The sequence below is a fragment of the Lactuca serriola genome, chromosome 8 (assembly GCF_051521515.1).
Source record: "Lactuca serriola cultivar US96UC23 chromosome 8, Lser_US96UC23_V15, whole genome shotgun sequence".
NCBI lineage: Eukaryota > Viridiplantae > Streptophyta > Magnoliopsida > Asterales > Asteraceae > Lactuca > Lactuca serriola.
In genome coordinates, this window is record NC_136415.1 from 179,414,830 (window position 1) to 179,434,614 (window position 19,785).

Consider the following 19,785-nt stretch of genomic DNA (forward strand, 5'->3'; position numbering starts at 1 on the left):
CAACATAGGGTGATTTGGGCGTCTTAAATTGAGCAAAGGGGTTTAATCGATATGTTAGTAATAATTTTAATGGTTTATTGTGAAGAAAAAAAAAACATTGACTAAATCGGAGAATGACTAAAATTTTATTATGTTACTTTCACATTTACACCAAATAAATTCACATATATGCAATCATAGGTCAGTTTTTTAATGGAACTTTTTTAATGAAAAAACGGAAACCTAAAATAAAAAGTATGATCTCTGGATAAGGAAAAAAATCTTCATTTTGCTTTTCTATGTTTGTTTGTAGGGGTGAGCAAAAACCGAACCGAAAACCGAAACCGCGCAAAAAACCGCATTTACCGCTACCGCAAAACCGCAAAATACCGAAGCCGCAAAAACCGCAACCGTAAAGCATGTTGCGGTACGGTTTTAGCTTGAAAAACCGTGCAAATTTACCGAAACCGCACCGCAAAATTTATTATATAAGTAAATTATATATATAATTATATATTTGATAATTTAATAAAATTAAAGTATATATATATATATATATATATATATATATATATATATAAAACATCATAAATGGTCATATGGTTTCCCAAAATCAGAAGTTTAGTCCCCATGGTTTAAAAACGTCATAGATGGTGAAACGACCCAAAAATACGACCCGAAAATTTCATTTTTAATATAACCATAATCATAAAACGGAGTATATCATAATAAAACCATGCGTTGCAAATCTCAAAACCATACTAAAATACAAATGAGAAAAACGGTGTCATGACTGTATCAAAACATATAAGATAATTGATCAATTCCCAGGATAAAAACTGTGGCTGTGGTGTGTGCGATGCCATCATCCCGAGCCCTTCCCTCTGCTTGCGGAAGTACCTGAAACCAAAACTGAAACTGTAAGCACGAAGCTTAGTGAGCTCCCCCAAACTACCACATACCACACAAACATATAATGCACATATTGGGCCTTGCCCACTGCATCGGACCGAAGTCCGGCTAACCGGGGCCTTGCCCCCTACATCGGACCGAAGTCCGAAGCTGACTGGAACATCGGACTGAAGTCCGAAGCTGACTGGGATCTTCGTCCCCTACATCGAACCGAGTCCGAAGCTGACTAGGACATCGGACCGAAGTCCGAAGCTGACTGGGACCTACGTCCCCTACATCGGACCGGATTCCGAAGCTGACTGGACCTCTGTCCCCTACATCGGACCGAAGTCCGAAGCTGACTGAACATAGCATAAACATATCAACTGGCATAAACACATATCCTGTCTGAACCACGAAGGCATCAAACATACTAACTACTACATCGGATCGAGGTCCGAAGCTGACTGCTAGCTAAACGGGCCGGCATTGTGGCCTTAGACCCGTTACTACTGGAAGGAAACTCACCTCGTGAACTAGCTGCTGTGTGAATGGCTCTGGAAGCTAACTGCTGCTGCTCCGGTATCTCCCCGGCTACAAGGCCATAAACACACTCAATCAAATACTAAACACTGCACTGGGGTAAAATGACTCTTTTACCCTTGGTCAAAGTCAACTCTCCCGGTCGAAGTCAACCCACAGTTGACCTGACTCGCCGAGTTGGGCCACCAACTCGCCGAGTCTCTAATCTCATTTCACAACCCCACTCGTGGCTACTCTTCGAGTATGGCATCGACTCGACGAGTACTCTCTCTATCCAAGAACTCAGACAATCTTCATCCGACTCGCCGAGTCATATGAACAACTCGACGAGTTGTTCTTGAGCTTAAGAAGATTGCCTTGGACTCGCCGAGTTGTATGAACAACTCGCCGAGTCCCTCCATTACTGAGTCTGCTCTCCGACTCACTGAATCCACTCTACTACTCACAGGCTTCCACTCGTCATCACTCAAAATGGGAAAAACGGGGACTCGCGACTCGACTCGCCGAGTCGTTCTTCCGACTCGCCGAGTCGCTTGCATGCAGCAACTCAAAACTCGATTCTGCTTGAATCCAGTGTATAAAACTAAAAGATCTGGACTCCCTTAACTCGATTAGCACGTAAAGATTCTATCTTTACGTGCCCATATGCATCCATGAAGCTAAAATGGCTCAAAAAGCATAATAAAGGCTAGATCTAGGGTTTTCATGCAAGATAACTTCAAAAAGGCAATAGATCTGGGCTCTACAACTCCTAAATGAACAGATCTAAGGATATCTCGACATAATAGGGCATTCATACAATCATAAGGCTTGAGAGAAACATCAAACTAGATCTAGAAGAGTTCTAATGGAGGTTAAAAGCATAAAACAGGAGGGAATCCGAAGAATACCTCAAAGAACTCTGATTTGCCCTTGGATCTTTGCTCTACACCTCTTCTCCTTGCTCCTTTCTTCTTCTCCTTCTTCAAGCCTTCAAAATTTAACACAAGAACACTTAGATCACTCAAGGATGGATTAGGGTTTTCTCACAGCTTTCTGAGGGTGAAGGAGGCGAGATTGGGGGCTATAAAGTGGATTAAATAGTGAGCAACCCGGGGATTTAGGGTTTCTCCCAGGCAGGCAGACTCGCCGAGTCCCGAATATGGACTCGCCGAGTCGCCGACTAACACGTGCTCGAAATCCCGTCCCTACTTGGCGAGTCAGGCTATGAACTCGCCGAGTCCCTCTTGCAAACTTCTAATTAAATACTATGGAATCATCATACCGGGGACGGGTCGTTACAGATGGTTTATGTGCTTTCAAAACTTTTGACGATTGGTCCTTATTGTTAACTCCGTTAAGTTCTGTCCGTTAGCTAAAGTGCATTTTCGTCATTTCACCATTACAGGGACCATTTATGATGTTTTCTTATATATTTTTTTAAAAAAGATAAAATTAAATATTGAAAAGCGCGCTCTCTCTCTCTCTAGAGATCTGAAAAAGCTTTAGTAGGTTGTACGCTACAACCTAAACTTGTTTTTGCTTACAAAAAATTAGAAATTTGAGTTCTTAAGTTCAGATTTTGTATTTGTATGTGGTCATGTTCCATATTTTTTTGTATGTGTTATTGTAATTTTGTGTGTGTTCCAAATCCATTTCTTTGATGCTCCGATTTTAGAAAATTCGATCTGGAGATAAAACTACAAAATGTATGTGTTCTTGTAATCTGAGAATCAAAAATCAATCATTACACTCCATCTCTCTCGTACATACAACATTAAGAACACAATAGAATCGATGATTTCATGAACAAAAACATTTATATGTGTGTGTTTTCTAACCCGATTCCAGCAACATAAACACATTTTTTAGAGCTTAAGAACCTAAAAAATCTGCAGATCGATGAACAATTTTGAAGCAGAAAACACTAACTGAAGAATTAAGACGAAAACCCTAATTGAAGACGAAGCCGTCATCGATATCTGAACATCTCCTTACGACGAATCAAGAAGAATAACAAAATCGGAAGCAACAACAGGGGTAGATCGATGGTGGTTGAGGAATCACGATGAAGGGGAGCCCATTTTCCAGCAATCCTCTTGGCTTCTTCGAACTTGTCTCCGGCAGCAATTGAACTGAAAAAGGAAACAATAGCAACAGTCGACAAATGTAGAGCACCATCGACGCTAGATTTGACTAAAAAAAAAAGAAGGACGACGAAAACGACAGTAGGTGGGCGTTTCGTGGGATTTCTCAGCAGCCGGAGGAGGGTGGCTGGAATGGAGGCAACAACCCACTTCCTTTTGTTTCTTTTTTCCTGTGATTCAAGGAAGAAAAGAAGGAGAGGGGAATCGGGAATAGAAACTACTAAGGGTGTTTAGGTGGTGCTTCGACAGGAGGAGGGTGAGAATTTGTGAAATCGTTGGTTCCTCATTCCCTTCCATCACCAGAGGTCAAAACGATATATATATATATATATATATATATATATATATATATATATATATATATATATATATAGAGAGAGAGAGAGAGAGAGAGAGAGAGAGAGAGAAAGGATTATATTTAATTTTTACTTTTTTTAAAATATAGGAAAACATCATAAATGTTCCCTGTGGTTGTGAAATGACAAAAATGCCTTTCACCTAACGGAGTTAGCAATAAGGACCAATCGTCAAAATTTTTGAAAGCACAGTAACCATCTATGACGTTTTTAAACCACGAGGACTAAACTTCAGATTTTGGGAAACCATATGGACCATTTATGATGTTTTTTCATATATATATATATATATATATATATTACAATTGGAGAAAGACAAAATTGCAAGAATGGTCCCTATGGTATGTCAAAACTAGCAATTTTGGTCCAAAATGGGTTTGGCTCGCAAGGATGGTCCAATAGTTTCATTTTGTTGCGAGTTTAGTCCAAAAATTTTAAAACTTTTTATAATGACAGATTTTCCCTTGGTATTTCCCCTTTTCAATTTTTTTATTATAGAAATCAAAAAAAGAAAAAAAAATTTCTCTCTCTCCCCTCGACCTCCCTTTCATCTCCAACTCGTCTATCTCCCTCGTTTCTCACTTCTCCGGCGAAGAGAGCCACCACAGTCGACTGTGGCAGCTCCTCCGCCTCCCCCTGTCGTGACCCACCACCATCCAACATCCCAAATCCAAATCCATAATGGGTGTTCTTCGTTCTTGATTTTAGATCTGAAATGAAACACAAACAAATTTAACACATGTCTGGAAGTGGATTTGCAAAACGAAGAACCTTCACTTTTAGCGATTTTGTTCAATTTATTAGATTAAGTTTACAAATGTTCCAGACTCTAAACACACACATACATAGTTACACATACATCAAGATTAATTTGATTTAAACAACGGAAACAAAGCTCAATCTCATTAGCTGTGAAGTCGATTAGAACTAAAAACATACACACACAAATATGAATATGATCGCAAGAACACTCATTTTTCCTGAGTTCAAGAACAAGAACATCACATTCACCAACCCATAAATCATTTTTACTGATTTGATGAACTGCCCTTCACTACCACCTGAATCGTCATCAAGAAATATTTCAAACAAACCCAACAACTACAATCTAGATAGAAGAAGAAGAAGGAAAGAAACATAACAAACACAACAATAACAAATCTCAACCCTAGATCACGATTTCAGTTGTTTTCTGCGACCCATTTACTCAAGATAGCCACCGGACGAACAAAGTTGGGGATTTCCGACCCTATTAGAATGCGAAAGCTTAGGAGAGAGATAAACAGTCAATGAAATCCATAAGGAGAGTTATGGATCTAGAAACCGCTGCCTGAAGCATAACCACCACCACCTGAAGTCGGTAGAGGGATTTGAAGAGACACAGGAGAAGACGAAAAGAGGCAGAAACGTAGATCGGATATCGGAGCTACAACCCTTCACAAACGTAGATCGAACAAATATGGCACCATCATAAAACCCTTCGTCAGAGAAGGCGGAGGGACAGTGCCATCGACTTCGTCGGATGAACAAATATGGATTTCACCTTGATCGTTTAAGAAAGCTTCGATAGAGATGACAAATTTGAGGGTAATGAGTGCTTGGTGGTCAACTGAGAAGACAAAGATGGCAGATTAGAGGGTAAGAGACGTGTCTCTGGTAGATGTGCATTTTTCCAGTTAACAAAGATTGAGCACATCTGAGAGAAAATAGAAGTGTGGGAAGAAGATGAATAGGTCGATTCTTAGAGAGAGAGAGAGAGAGAGAGAGAGAGGTATTTTATTTTTGTTATATTTTTAATTGTTTTTTAATTACATGTAATAAAACAAAAATGAAAATTAAACAATAAGGGCAAATTCGTCTTTACAAAAAAATTCAAACCAAATTGGACCAAACTTGCAAGGAAACGAAACTATTGGACCATCCTTACGAGACAAACCCATTTTAGACTAAAGTTGCTAGTTTTGACATAACACAAGACCATTCTTGCAATTGTTTTGGAGAAAATAAATTAGAAGAAATGAAAAGAAATTGGGAAGTGGGGGAACAAAAATACCATTTCAGTCTCAAAACTCTAACCCTAAAATCACACGACACCATTCTTTCTCTTCCAGCCTACATCCAAAACTCGTATAATCAAAATTTCCTCTGTGTGTTCTCTTCTCTCGATCGTTGTCTAAGACAGTCACGTTGTCGACCCTTCGCAGCTTCGTTCGCACCGGCAATAGCAAGCAGCGAGCTAGCGACCTGCACTTTGAATCCAACGATTTGCTCTCCAGCGACCTGCATACCGGTCTCTAGGTAAGATTTTTTTTTTGGCTGGCTCGATGCACATGATCATATTCAGTCAAAATTGAGTCCAACTATACAACGACCTATACGCATGATCATATTCAGTCAAATTTGAGATGATTTGAGCTTTGATTTATAATGAATTTGATTCAATATGATCGACTACTGAAAATATTTTCAGATGACCTTCTATCTTTGACCATATAAGGTCAAATGCTGAGAATTCTAAAATCTTTTTTTTTTTCTGATATAGATGGCAAGATGGGATGAGATTTTATCACTCCCTGTTCAAAACCCTCCAACTTTAGAATTCTCAGCATTTGACCTTATATGGTCAAAGATAGAAGGGCATCGTGACAATATGGACAGACTTGCCCTTGTGCCCTTTGCTAGAGTTGATGATTTTGTTCGTGGTGAATCCAACAACAAAGATTGTCCCACAAGATTTCATGTAGAAGCTAGAAGAAGACGCCCTCCCAAAATGCGTTACAAACCTAAAGTTGATGGCATTCTTGAATACATTCTGTAAGTTTCTCATCTTTTACAACCCAAAAAGAGTCAAATCTCAACATGGGTATGATAAAGATTGTTTCTTTTTTACTTTGAATGGCATGTATGAATCCGAGTAAATGACCATTTTACCCTTTCTAGGTATTGGTGTTCATTTGGTCCAGATGATCATAGAAAAGGAGGAGTAGTAAGACCAAGTAGAAGCACATACATACCAAAAAAGAAATCCGCGGGTCGACCCAACACAAAACGGGGCTGCACATGTCACTTCATAGTCAAACGCCTAATAGCAGAGCCATCTGTAGCCCTAATCATCTACAACCAAGACAAACACGTGGACAAAAAAGGCCTTCCATGTCATGGCCCACAAGACAAGAAATCTGTGGGGACACGTGCCATGTATGCACCATTCATCTCAGAAGACCTCCGCCTACGTGTCCTTTCTTTACTCCATGTAGGCATCCCAGTTGAAACAATCATGCAAAGACACAATGAATCTGTTGAAAAACAAGGAGGTGTTTGCAATAGAGATGATCTTTTGACACATAGGTATGTGAGGATTCAAGAAAGGAATATTAGAAGATCCGATTTTGAACTTGATGAAGATGATGATGTCAGCATTGGGTTATGGGTTGAGAGAAATCAAAATCATGTGTTTTTTTATGAGGATTATTCGGATAATGATCCGTTTTGTTTAGGGATTCAAACTGAGTGGCAATTGCAACAAATGATTACTTTTGGTAATGGACGTTTACTTGGTTTTGATTCGAGTTTTGGTGTTAATAAATTAAAGGTATGTCTAATTGTTTATAAAATATAATTTTTTTTATATAATTTTTTTATAAACTTAATGCAGTGTCCAATCCAAAGTCTTGTTGTGTTCAACTCAGAGAATAAAGCAATACCTGTTGCATGGATAATAACACCGGTTTTTTCAAGATCAATTGATACTCATAAATGGATGAGAGCTCTTTTTAATAGAGTAAGGACAAAAGATCCAACGTGGAAATTAGCTGGATTTATAATCGATGATCCTTTGTTTGATATACTCACTATAAGGTTTGACTATTAATCAATAACAAAATATGCGAATGTTTAACAAAAAAAATAAAAAATTGGATATTAAATATTGGATTTGATGATATCAGGGAAGTGTTTCAATGCTCTGTGTTGATTTCATTTTGGAGGGTTCGACATGCGTGGCATAAGAATTTAATGAAGAGGTGTTTGGATATGGAGACAAGGGCAAAATTGTCAAAAACGCTTGGTCAAATAGTCAAAGAGATGTGTAGTGGATGTGGAAACGTTGAATCTTTTGATAATTTTATGGAAGATTTTAAGGAATGTCGAGATTTCATGGATTACTTCAAGGCAACTTGGTGCCCTAGAATGGGTAATAAGTGTCGATTATTTTAGAGCAAAATTACAATAAAAAAAAAGTATTTTTGTTATTTCTTCTGTTTAATCTTTAATTTTTGTTTCAATTAGGCCCTTGGATCAATGCCTTGAAAACCCTACCCGTTTCAAGCCAAGAAACATCATCAGCTCTTGAATTTCATCACAACCAATTAAAGATCCGTTTACTAAATGAACCCGACCCGTTTATCTACAAACGGGTCGATTGGTTACTCGATAAACTCGCAACCAAAATCCAAGCCTACTTTTGGCTCGATGAATACGAGGGCAAAGACGACTTTTCACGTTACTGGAAAGACGAATGGACAAGCGGTTTAACCGCATGGCGCAAATCACAGGAAATCCCAGACACGGATGTTTTGACCGAAGGTCAAACGGTCAAAGTTGTTGACCAAAAAGACCGAGAAATAACTCATGTTGTGTGGAACCCGGGGTCGGAGTTTGGTATTTGTAGTTGCGGGTGGGGGCAAAAGGGTAATTTGTGTGAGCATGTTTTTAAGGTTGTTTGGTATTTTAGGGAAAAAAAAGGTTCGGGCAGTCCTTCGGTCAGCTTGTTGCAGTTTAATCGGGGTTTGATTGATATGTTGAAATGTCCGCCCGCTAATTCTTTTATAAGGGATCATGCGGTTTCGTTAGCGGTTTGGGTTAATGAACAGCTTCGAGGGCGATTTGGGAAAAGTGGGAGGGGCGAAATGGTAAATTCGTTTACACTGATGGAAGTTGACTCGTAGGGAAATGTATTTGTAAATGTTGGTTGACTTGGAACATTTTTGTTCAATTCATTATAAGTTAAAGGGCATCTCTAAAGGTTAAATTTTTCAAAGATTTATTACTTATGTTAGTTATATCAGCTTTATATTAACCTTTATTTGTTAAAAAGTTTTCTAGCATGTTTATACGTTTATTAAAGTTCCATTAGCAATAGACAAAAAATAATAATTCGCTATATGTGATGTGTGTTGTTGGTTCATAGATCAATGCTTGTTGCTATTTTGCAAATTCCCCGAAAGTATATTTGCCTTTTTGTTTGTCTGATTTACGAAACATTAACCACTGGTTAACAAGTGAATTACGAAGCATACGTCTGATGGGCTAAATAGATACAAAATAAATGTAGTTACTTTTATTTTTATTATTATTATTATCATTATTAGTTTTTTAAAGCTAGCTAGTGGACAAAAGTTTTGCGGGTGAAATTATCTACCATAATAAATAAAAGATCTTTTTGCCAAATGTGATCTTCTCCGTCATTTTGACATGTCAATTTTTAAGCATTTTAAAATATTTTTTTTCTACTTGTCATTTTATTATTTTTTCTATTTTTATTTAATTGCTACATATCATATTCTTGTGTTTTTCATTTTCTTAAATTAAAAATCTACATATTATAAGAGTTTATATATAGAAGGTAGATTCATTCTATTAAATTTGACAATAAATGTTTCAAAAACCATTTATTTCCTTCTTTTTCTAAATCTTCTAAAATTAAATCTTAAATCACTCATAAGCATCCAATTGATTCTATCATTTCAATACTTATTTTTATTACTTTGAATTTAATTACCTACTTATTTATCATAGCATTTATTATACTCTATATAAAAATAATACTTAAAAAATTGCTTAATATTTACAAATCAAAATTTTTTTAATAAATGAGATGTGATGCGAGTATCATGATCGGAAATGATCTTTATTGGCACACCATGTCTCGTGACAATTTTATCCAAGTATACTGGTGCGTATCTCTCCATTGGAGTTGTTTCATGCATGGCAAGAAATGTGCACTTTTAGTCAGTCAGTCGACAATTACCCAAACGTTATCATTCTATATAGCAGTCTTGGAAATTCGAGCAGCATTAGGTATAAGGTCAATTCGGAATTCTACTTGCCTATCCGGGGGTAGACCAGGAAATTTGTCGGGGAAAATATCAGGATTTTATTAATAATGGAAACATCAATTACATTTTTCTTCCCCTCTTTTGAGATATCAACTATATAAGCCGGATAAGTAGAATATCCCTTTGATATAAATTTACGAGTTTTTAAGAAATAAATTATTATTTTCACTCTAGACATAATTAGAATCTTCCCTTCGATAGGGATGCATACCAACTCTTCGTAACATAAGAGTTCGACGTGGTTCTTTGACAACCAATCAATGCCGTGAATAATATCAAAGTTGATCAAGGAGATAAGAATTAAGTTAGCAAGAAGATTATAACCTTCAGATCCTATGACACAATCTCTATAGACTTTATCAGCAAGTAATGATATACTTCTTAACCCCAATATCTTGATTTCTAGTAGCAATACATCGCGAACCTATATATATATATATATATATATATATATATATATATATATATATATCATCTGCTAATACACGGCCAATTAATGTTTGGATAAAAATCCTGTCTGTCATCATTCCATTTTGAGGACTTACAGAAATACCTCGAACGGTGCCACAATCTGTTCGACGTACAACAATGTGTTGAACTACTTCAACAAGTCTGCGCATGAGATATCCTGCATCTGATGTTCGGATAGCGGTATCCACAACCCATTATCTATATGAAATGATTGGACGAATGCGTAACAAGTAATTCGAAAAGAATATGAAAATTCTCAAGACACAAAAGAATATGAGACAACATAATCAAATCTGATGTGAGCAGGTCTAGGGTTGAAGAGAAATGTACTAGTCATAACATTCGGGTCCTAACGTGTTTCCTCTATGGTAATCTAAAATATACTATCCTTAACTTTTGGTTTACTAAACTATTGTCAAACTTCTTAGTTAATAGCGGTGCTCAAACCTGCACCTGCTCTTCATTCTCTATTGAGCCTTCGATCCAAATCTTTGAAAATTCATAACTCAATTCTCATTGCAGACTTCTGCTCCTTCTTGGTTTATAGACTAAACCCAAGATAAGGTCTTTACTTTTATAACAACAACTCGAATGGTTATATTCTAATGACCTTTAATTGCATAACGCAAAAGATAAACAACGAACCTAAATCTCGTCTCTAATAGTCAAATAGTATTATGTAAGTAACCTTCCTTCATGTTCTAATGTAATCTAATCACATTCTAGCATGTAACACTTCTTGCTACAAAATTCTTTATTGTATCGGCGATTGCGATACTTCTATTGATCGCTTCGATTATCTTTCATTTCAATCTCCTAGATTAAGTCGGATGTTACATCGATCTTGGCTTTCTGAACCATGTAGCATATTCGTCTTTTCGGACTCGGTTTGATATGACCACTAGGGTCGGAAAAACAATCATCTTCTGAGTCATTACCGAAACGATGGTAACGACATACATGAATAAAATGGAATCAATTACTAGCTCCTTGGTAACCTTGTGATTTTCCCTGATCCAAGTGTGAGTCCTGTGCTTCCAGTAGTATAGGCCTCTACTACTATTCACACCTACTCATACTCGTCCCAAGTATTGTATCGCAGTTCCCAAGTTATCATACCAATTCACAAAGAAAATTATAACACATGAATGTGTTCAAACAAGTACATACAACAATTTCTCCTAGACTCAACTAGTGATTTTCTCATTTCTATCAAACACATCTTGGATTTCCTTGACTCGTGTTCTAGAATTCTTCTCATGCATATGCTCGATCTAGCAAATTCTACAACTTTTTCATAGGTTGATAGAAAATTTACTTCCAATTCTTCATATAAATTCTTTCTCGGGTAGTGTCTACTTTCCAAGACATACTACACCAAAATTTACTCTAGTAGTGTGAAAACAAACGGTTTCCAACTATCTGCATCATCTTCTAACTCATGCAAGTCACCGTGTACATTTGTTCATTTCATTATCCTTCCATGACATCGTCATTCCTGTATCTGAGTAAGTCTTCTTCTCATGGGTGTATCTTTTAAGTCTACTTCATAAGAGTCTATCCTAGGAAGTCCGCATTTTAGCTGCATCTCAACATATTCTACTAGCTTCAACTTGGTTCTCTGTCATTCCTAAGTACAACATCTATTCTCATACAATACTATGGGTGTATTACTTCTTTAATTTAGGCATTCTATTTTACTTAGACATGTAAGTTACTTAGCCTTTTACCACTAAGTGACTCAATTCACCATCCTAATCTTGTATATTAAAGTCAGTTTAACACACTATGGAACTTCCATAAGGATATGATATAAGTCAATCGTCACTCAGTATTATTAGATACTAAGTCTAAGCATCCTATGTAGGGTTACATATCATCTTTCATCATACTATTTGAATTGCATGCTACATCACGATGTTTAGACAAAGTCTTGTCCTATTGAGTCTGAAAACTTCATTAGCCTTTCCTTTGATATTCATTTAATTCTTCTAAATCTTGCACAACATCAATTGCGATACCGTCGAAGTATTGATCACCATCTTCGGTTCTTCCGACTCTATAAACACTGTTTCAATCTGGACAGCAGTGGAACAACTTCATGGATTACACCAACACATTTATCTTGCCTAAATGTGTTTCAAACGTTAACGCACATCATTCTTCTAAAGATGTTATTATATAATCAAACATACTTTAAATATATAATACCACTCTATAGGTATTAATACACTATTTACGATAACACTTCATAAATATTATTTTACGATATCCCTCGATTGTTTATCTATAAACTTATCGATGTCAACTATCATAAGTCTCTTTATCACTTCGAAAAGTTTCATGTAAATTCTAATACGGAAATTCTTAGAATTCTGAACATAAAATTTTCTTTTCTAAACCAAGGTCGGCAACATACCTTAAACTTTCTCAAGTAACAACAATATAGGTAAGCAACCTAAAGCATGCTATATTTATTTATCATTTAGCACATATTAGAATATAAGACATATCTCTTCTTAATATCCTAGTGCTTGAGTCCATTAGGTATTCAACCTAAGAGTACCTGATACATATTGTATCATCATCACTTAACAATCCATGTTTAAGTCTAGAAATTCTCAAAATTCCTAGTTCACTTAAACTAATTCTCTAAAAATTTTGAAGTAACTTAATATCTTAGAATACTAGGGTTTATCACTACCCCATATCCCACTTAAGTATTTCCTATGGTTTGTATCCATATACTTACTATGAATCCGTTCATATATTGAACTTCCAACAGTTTAAGTCTAAATACCATTCCATGGGATTTAGTTAGAGGCGAAGCCACTTACAAGCAAGGTGGGTCCTAGGACCCACCTAATTTTTTTAATTTATATAACATTTGAATAGAAAAAAGAATATGAATTATCTTAAAAATAATTAGGACCTACCTAATAATATTTGACAAAATAAGAAAACAAATAAATAAAAAAATAATGGAAAACTCAAAGCAAATGATTAATGCTTTCAAAACCTATGAAACATCGGAGATAAAAAAGAGAGTTGAAACTGTTTGATGTAAAAAATAAATTATGAATGGTTATTAGGAAATTAAAAAAAGCAAACAACTCTTATCATATTGTTGGCCGTATAAAATGATTGTTGCAAATGAACTTTTTAAAAAGAAAAGAGACTCGGTCGTGCAAAGTAGTTATTTTTTTTGTTGCAAAAATTAGATTTTAGTGTTAAGTAGACACTGATTTTACCGGTTTTTAACTATTCTATTGGTCACGTTGAACTCGAGTTTTTACTAACCGGTTGTTTTTTTGTTGGTTCGACTCGACCCAATCTGTCATACATAGAGTTGACTCTTTGGTTTTTTCGCATTCACTTAAGTAGGAACCACGTGCTATTTTGTTCTAGATTCGTCACTAGATTTAGTTCACTTAAACTATTGCTCTGATACCATGATTGAAAGAACCCCTTTCATAAATTCTACACATCATTACTCCAAAACATGCTACATGCATTTTTATAAATAATATTTTAAATTGATAATGTGATTACAAACCGATTATTACAAAGTGTTATATATTACATAACTACCCAGGATACTATAGTTTTATACATACTAAAGCTTAAATACAAAAGTAATAATATAAACTATTCTAATTCTTCCAACAGTATATGGCTATACTGCACTCCCCCGAACCAGACGGCGGAAACGCCCGAGGGCTCGCGTGACTTTAATTGAATACCTTCACAATGAATATACATGAATCATAACATAAACGTCACCACGCATCAATATATTACAACTGGAATTGTTCACATAAAGTACATTGTTTTAACATTACACATTCATAACATAAATAGTTTGAGTGTTTTTAACGACATAACATCTAACGTTACTTCATAATACTCTTCCGCTTACCTGTTACCTGAGAATACAAGTTATTTTGGAAAAACGTCAACATCTGAAATGTTGGTGAGTTCATAAGAAATGTTGTGATAAAATGGTTTGTGCAGTTTTGTAAAAACCTAGAAAATCCGATATTTTTTAAAAAGACTTTTGTTTATCAAAGCGTGAGATCCATAAGTTGATGCATGAATGATTTTAAAAACATATATATATATATATATATATATATATATATATATATACACACACACACGAAGGGTATTTTGTAATATTGTTATAAAGTTTCGAACGAGTAGTATTAAATTCCCCGGAAAACCCGATGTTTTCCGATGTTGACATGTATTCGTAATTACTGATTTTTGTATTGTCTTAACGAATGAGTGTTGATTAGTCCATATTGTATATCGTCCTAATTATTGTCTACTTTGATTTCCCGTAAGCCTTAACAAATGAAGAGAAGGGGGCATTATGTCCCACTACTATCGTAAGAACCTTAGGTTGTCGTGGATGCGAAAGACACAATGGTCGAACTCACACTTGATTATTGTGACCTTACTAGTTTTTCTAACGGGGCACTTTGGCCCACTAGCACATAAAGCTATTGAAAGTCCTTTTATAAAATATTGGGTCATTGAAAGCCCAATAACATATAAGCGTTATCCCTTTGGGCCCAAAGATCATGTTGGTGGGTTTGCAAGGCCCAACAAGCATGATTTAAAACTCATAAGCCCAAAGTTTGTAGGTTTATTCCTTTTAGTCATCACATATCTATTGGAGAGTTTTGTTTTAGCGATTGTTGTTTTGTATTGATTCGAGACCGAATTAATTCGTTTATAACGATATTTGGTATTGAAGGTGTATTTGTTTTTTGTTTTGTCGCTAGTCGAATATCTTGTATTTTATCTTAATGAATTAATTTGTTTAGAAGTATGACTTTGACCTTTTCACTACCTTTCTTTTATAAAAATAACACTTTTAGTCCTTTATATAAAAGAATTTCATTTTTAGTCCTTAAAAACATTTTCTTGACACTTTTGTATCATAAACTTGTTGAAAAGACATTTTTAACCCAAATTATATTTAGTAAACAGTTTTAACCCTTCCAGAATGGTGTTTCTCGGTTAGAACCCCAAATTTCGCAATTTTTACAGTTTTGGCCCAAAATAAAAAAGTTTACATTTTTGATCCTTTTTGGAGTTTAAAAGCATTTTTGACTTTAGAAATAGTTTTATTTCACTTCATGTCCCCTGTTTTATAGAATATTACAATTCAGCCCCTTAAAAACTTCAATTTTTGCAATTTTGGGCTTGTTGGGCCGAAAAGCCCATATTTAGCCCAATAACTCAAATTTTTGCATTTTAAGTCCTTTGAAAATTCTAATATTCAGAAAAATGATTGTAAAAACGGTTTTGACTCTTTTGACCCTCAAGAAACTGTGAATTGACAGTTTTTACCCCAAGTTTTGTATTTTTAACATTTTAAGTCCAAAAATGGGTTTTATGTTAAAGTATGTTCCTCATAACCTTATAAGCTATTTTTCTTAACTAGATTAGTGTAAAAGAACTTAGTTTTGGTTTGTTTCTTTTCTCATGTCATAGATCTCGAATTATCATCCCTTTTTGTTACATATTTGTCATAAAAACACATAACATCACACACATACATGCATACAATCACACATAGCATACACATACACATAGATCTACACATTTACTTGTATTCTCCCCCATAAAACATGTGAAAACCGAAAATAGAGGGGTATGAAGCTCACCTTGAGTTGTAGTTTCGATTTTGAAGAGAGAAGGAAGAGAATTTTGATCCTAGCTAGTCCTCTTGGTAGATCTCGAGTTTAGTGGCTTAGATGATGTAAGATCACAAGTTTGAATAGATTTAGAAGAGATTTTTGATGAAATGAAGTAGCTAGATTATGGATCCAAGCAATATCTTACCTTAGATGATGTATTTGTGGAAAAATCTTCTTGAAAGCTTCCTTAATCTCGAAAATTTAATGAAGGAGTGTAAGTGTTCTTGAGAGGATTTGGAGAGAGTGGAGATGAATATTGTGAGTGTGTGTGTGTCTTTGGGTTTAGCCGAGAGAAAAAGAGAGAAGAGAAGAGAGATGGTGATGGGATTGTTACATGGAGATATGAGACTTTTCATGGAAAACCTTCATGTAAAAATGAGGTGGCACCCATACTAGTCAACTCTTCCTCTTGGATGGGCTTGGGCCGAGAATGGAGAGGGAAGAAAAGAAAATTTGGGCCTTGAATGCTTAAGTCCATTTTATGGTTAAGTTAGGTGATTTTTGGCCCAATAAAAATCAAAGAATGATTTTTATGACCTATTAGGGCTAATATAAATTTGTTTTGGTCCAATAAGGCCCATTAAAGTTGATCTAGTTTATTTTGGGTTCATAAGGCCCAAAAATGTTAAGTTTCGTGTATATAGGCCCAATTAGGGCCCATTTGAGAGTTCTAGGTTCAAGATAGTTAAATTGGAAGCTTATTAGTCCATTAGGCGCAATAAGGAAATCCTAGTCCAAAGTGAACTCAAATTGGAATTTCTAAGGTTTCCAAATCTTTGTTGACCACTTGTAGGGCTAGAATGTAGTATTTGATGGAGTTTTGTTGTTATAGAATGAGCATCATGCATGCTTTCATGTTATTGATTCATAGTTGTTATAAGTGTTGTGATTACAAGGCACCAAAATTTCTAGTTGTGACATATACTGGATGTTTATTGCCTGTAATTTATTAAAATATTGAGAGTTAAGCGATGACGCTTAGTGAGTTCAATAATAGATACAATATAAGGTTATGTCATATATATACATCAATATGGCAGAAGCAAAGAGGAACAACAAAGGCATATGTGAAATCATGTGACAAGCTTTCCATAACAATCAATGACTTGATTCAAAGATATACAGTCAATGAGACTTAATAATTTCAATACTTGATATACATCAATAAAGTTCAACCCAAGTGGCACAGAAAATATACTATTTCTGAATATCATTTTGCTAGCATATACAGGCTTTCAGCCCTACCTATCCCATTACCAATATCAAAAGTTATACATGGTCAAAGGCACAAAGCCAATTGTTGAAACATAAAAGTGACCCTCTTAAACTCAGATACCGCAACCATCTACCTACCGCAACGGTTCACCATCCGCAATCATCTCAGCACCCGGAGTCAGTTCTTCTTCAGCATCCGCAGTCCATCGTTATGTTTTTCTTATCTTTATGTAATGTACTCTATTATCCAGCATGCCTTGCACGCCTGCTTATAGAGTAGTTGTTTAGTTCTGAGACTCTATAAATAGAGACTCCTTCTGATGTATTATTACAACTTCTTACTACAAAAAATTTCTTCTTTAACCATCTCTCTTATCACTCAATGACTTGTGAATTATTCTGAATATATTTCTCCAAGTTATATTCTTCATTTCTTTATCTTTCTATTCTTCTTACTCTAAATTGCTACTGAAACATATCAAACTATAACCTCTCTCCGGAGCAAGTCTTCTAGACTTAATCACTAAAATTGATCTTCCTTATTAACTCGGAGTGAATGCATTCCTTGTTACGAATCAGTTTAAGTGTATTCTTGAAATAACAATTGTTGTCATTTATATTTCTTTACTTTCCGCAACTAACTATCTAACTATCTAACTATATTATTGTGGAGCTTTTAGATCCTTTGAGATTAACTATTCCGCAATATACTTGTTCTAACGTTTGTTCAAGTGTGTCTCCAAGTTTTTCTCTCAATAATTGGTATCAGAGCCAAAGTGGTTGCTTTTTGAATATCGGAACTCTGGTTGTTCATTAGGCCTTCTATACCACTAAACCTCATTTCTAAAAAAAAAACAAAAACAAAAACAAAAAAACAACAAAAAATGGCACAATCGTTATCTCTGAATGTCTCCAATAGTGTTGGTGGTTCTAACCGAGCTCCAATACTGGTAGCAAATGAATATCATCACTGGTCACAAAGAATGGAGAGGTACTTAAGAAGACTGGGAAGAGATGTATGGCGATCTGTGGAAGAAGGACCACACGTTACAGTCCTTACACCAGTCCAAACTGACGGCGCGACAACCAGGCTAGGAGGAGGTCAACCAACCATGAGTCGTCCCACCAAGGATGATCTCGATAAAATGGAAAATGATGTTTTTGCTTTCTATGAAATATCTTGTGGTGTTGCTCCTGACAACTTTGATATTATCATAAACTGCAAGTCCGCAAAAGAGATCTGGGATGTACTCAAGAACCTGTACGAAGGTTCAGAACAAGCATAAGATAAGAAACTCACTATCGCACTCAACGACTTCAACAACTTCATAGCTCATACGGGTGAAAGTTTGGAAGACTCCTTCAAGAGGTTCAACCTGATAGTCACAAAGTTTTCAAATGCTGGTACCATCCGCAACAACCATGAAACCAATCTCCAGTTCCTTAATGGTTTAGGAAGACATTGGACTACGGCTAAGATGATAGTCCAAGGCGACAGTAAGATTCACTCTTTATCACTCTACAAACTCTATGGAGAGCTCCAAGCACAAGAATCCACTGTACTCAAAGACTGTGCTGACTTCGGAGGACCGCTTTCTCTCATAGTGTAACATCTCGAGTTCAGGAGTGCAAGTTCAAGATTCAAAGTGTAAATGTGGAAGGGCAACTCGGCGAGTCCATGAGTGGAATCGGCGAGTAGGGTCGTGACTCTAGTCGCGTGTTAAGTGGCCAACTCGGCGAGTCGGAGGCTGGACTCGGCGAGTAGGTGCTAAATGGAGAAAACCCTAATTTCGGAGGATGGGCCCTATATAAAGGACATTATGCCCTCTCCCCAGCCTCTTTACCCTCTCTTGAAGTCCAGAAAACCCTAAGGTGTGTTTTTGAGGGATTTGAGTGCATTTGAACCTTGGAGAAGAGATTTTGGAGGAGATCTTGGAGAGTTAAGAGGCTTGGAGCAAGGGGCTTTGCTAAGATTCAGATTTCTCTTCAGTTGGAGCTTCCTTTTGAGGTATTATTTTGTTGTTTGGGCTGTTATTCATCATTTTGGAGTATTTGGAAAGATTAGCTTGTGGTATCTTGAGTTTGGAGGTTAGATCTGAGGTTGCTACCACAGATCTGGAATGGAGAAGGTCTAGAGTGCATTAAAGTCCCTGTTCTTGGGTGTTTGGTGAAGCCATCTTATCCCAAACCCTAGCCCTAGAGTGTAAAATGCCTAGATCTCTTTGGATTCACGTAAAGTTTGCCACTTTACGTGATGGATGGGCTGTAGAAGGGTAGATCCATGGTTTGGATCAACTGCATGGCCTGAAAGGCTTCTGTATGGGTTAAGATCTAGAGGCACTCGGCGAGTCACAAAGGTGTACTCGGCGAGTTGCTT

General features: G+C 36.1%; 1 protein-coding gene and 1 long non-coding RNA gene across 2 annotated transcripts; one reads left to right on the plus strand and one right to left on the minus strand.

Moving 5' to 3' along the window:
* Window positions 1-674: 674 nt before the first annotated feature.
* On the minus strand, window positions 675-2,859 carry LOC145070502 (uncharacterized). The gene is made up of 3 exons (XR_013689968.1): window positions 2,304-2,859; window positions 1,399-1,464; window positions 675-879 (listed from the first exon to the last, which is right to left on the minus strand). It is a non-coding gene; the product is annotated as an uncharacterized LOC145070502 (long non-coding RNA).
* A 3,064-nt stretch (window positions 2,860-5,923) lies between these two features.
* On the plus strand, window positions 5,924-8,933 carry LOC145068747 (uncharacterized). Its single transcript, XM_079015747.1, has 6 exons — window positions 5,924-6,193; window positions 6,438-6,709; window positions 6,836-7,487; window positions 7,551-7,753; window positions 7,843-8,087; window positions 8,183-8,933. The coding sequence occupies exons 2-6, from the start codon at window positions 6,438-6,440 to the stop codon at window positions 8,839-8,841; spliced, it is 2,031 nt and encodes a 676-aa protein (XP_078871873.1). The 5' UTR covers window positions 5,924-6,193; the 3' UTR covers window positions 8,842-8,933.
* Window positions 8,934-19,785: the final 10,852 nt, after the last annotated feature.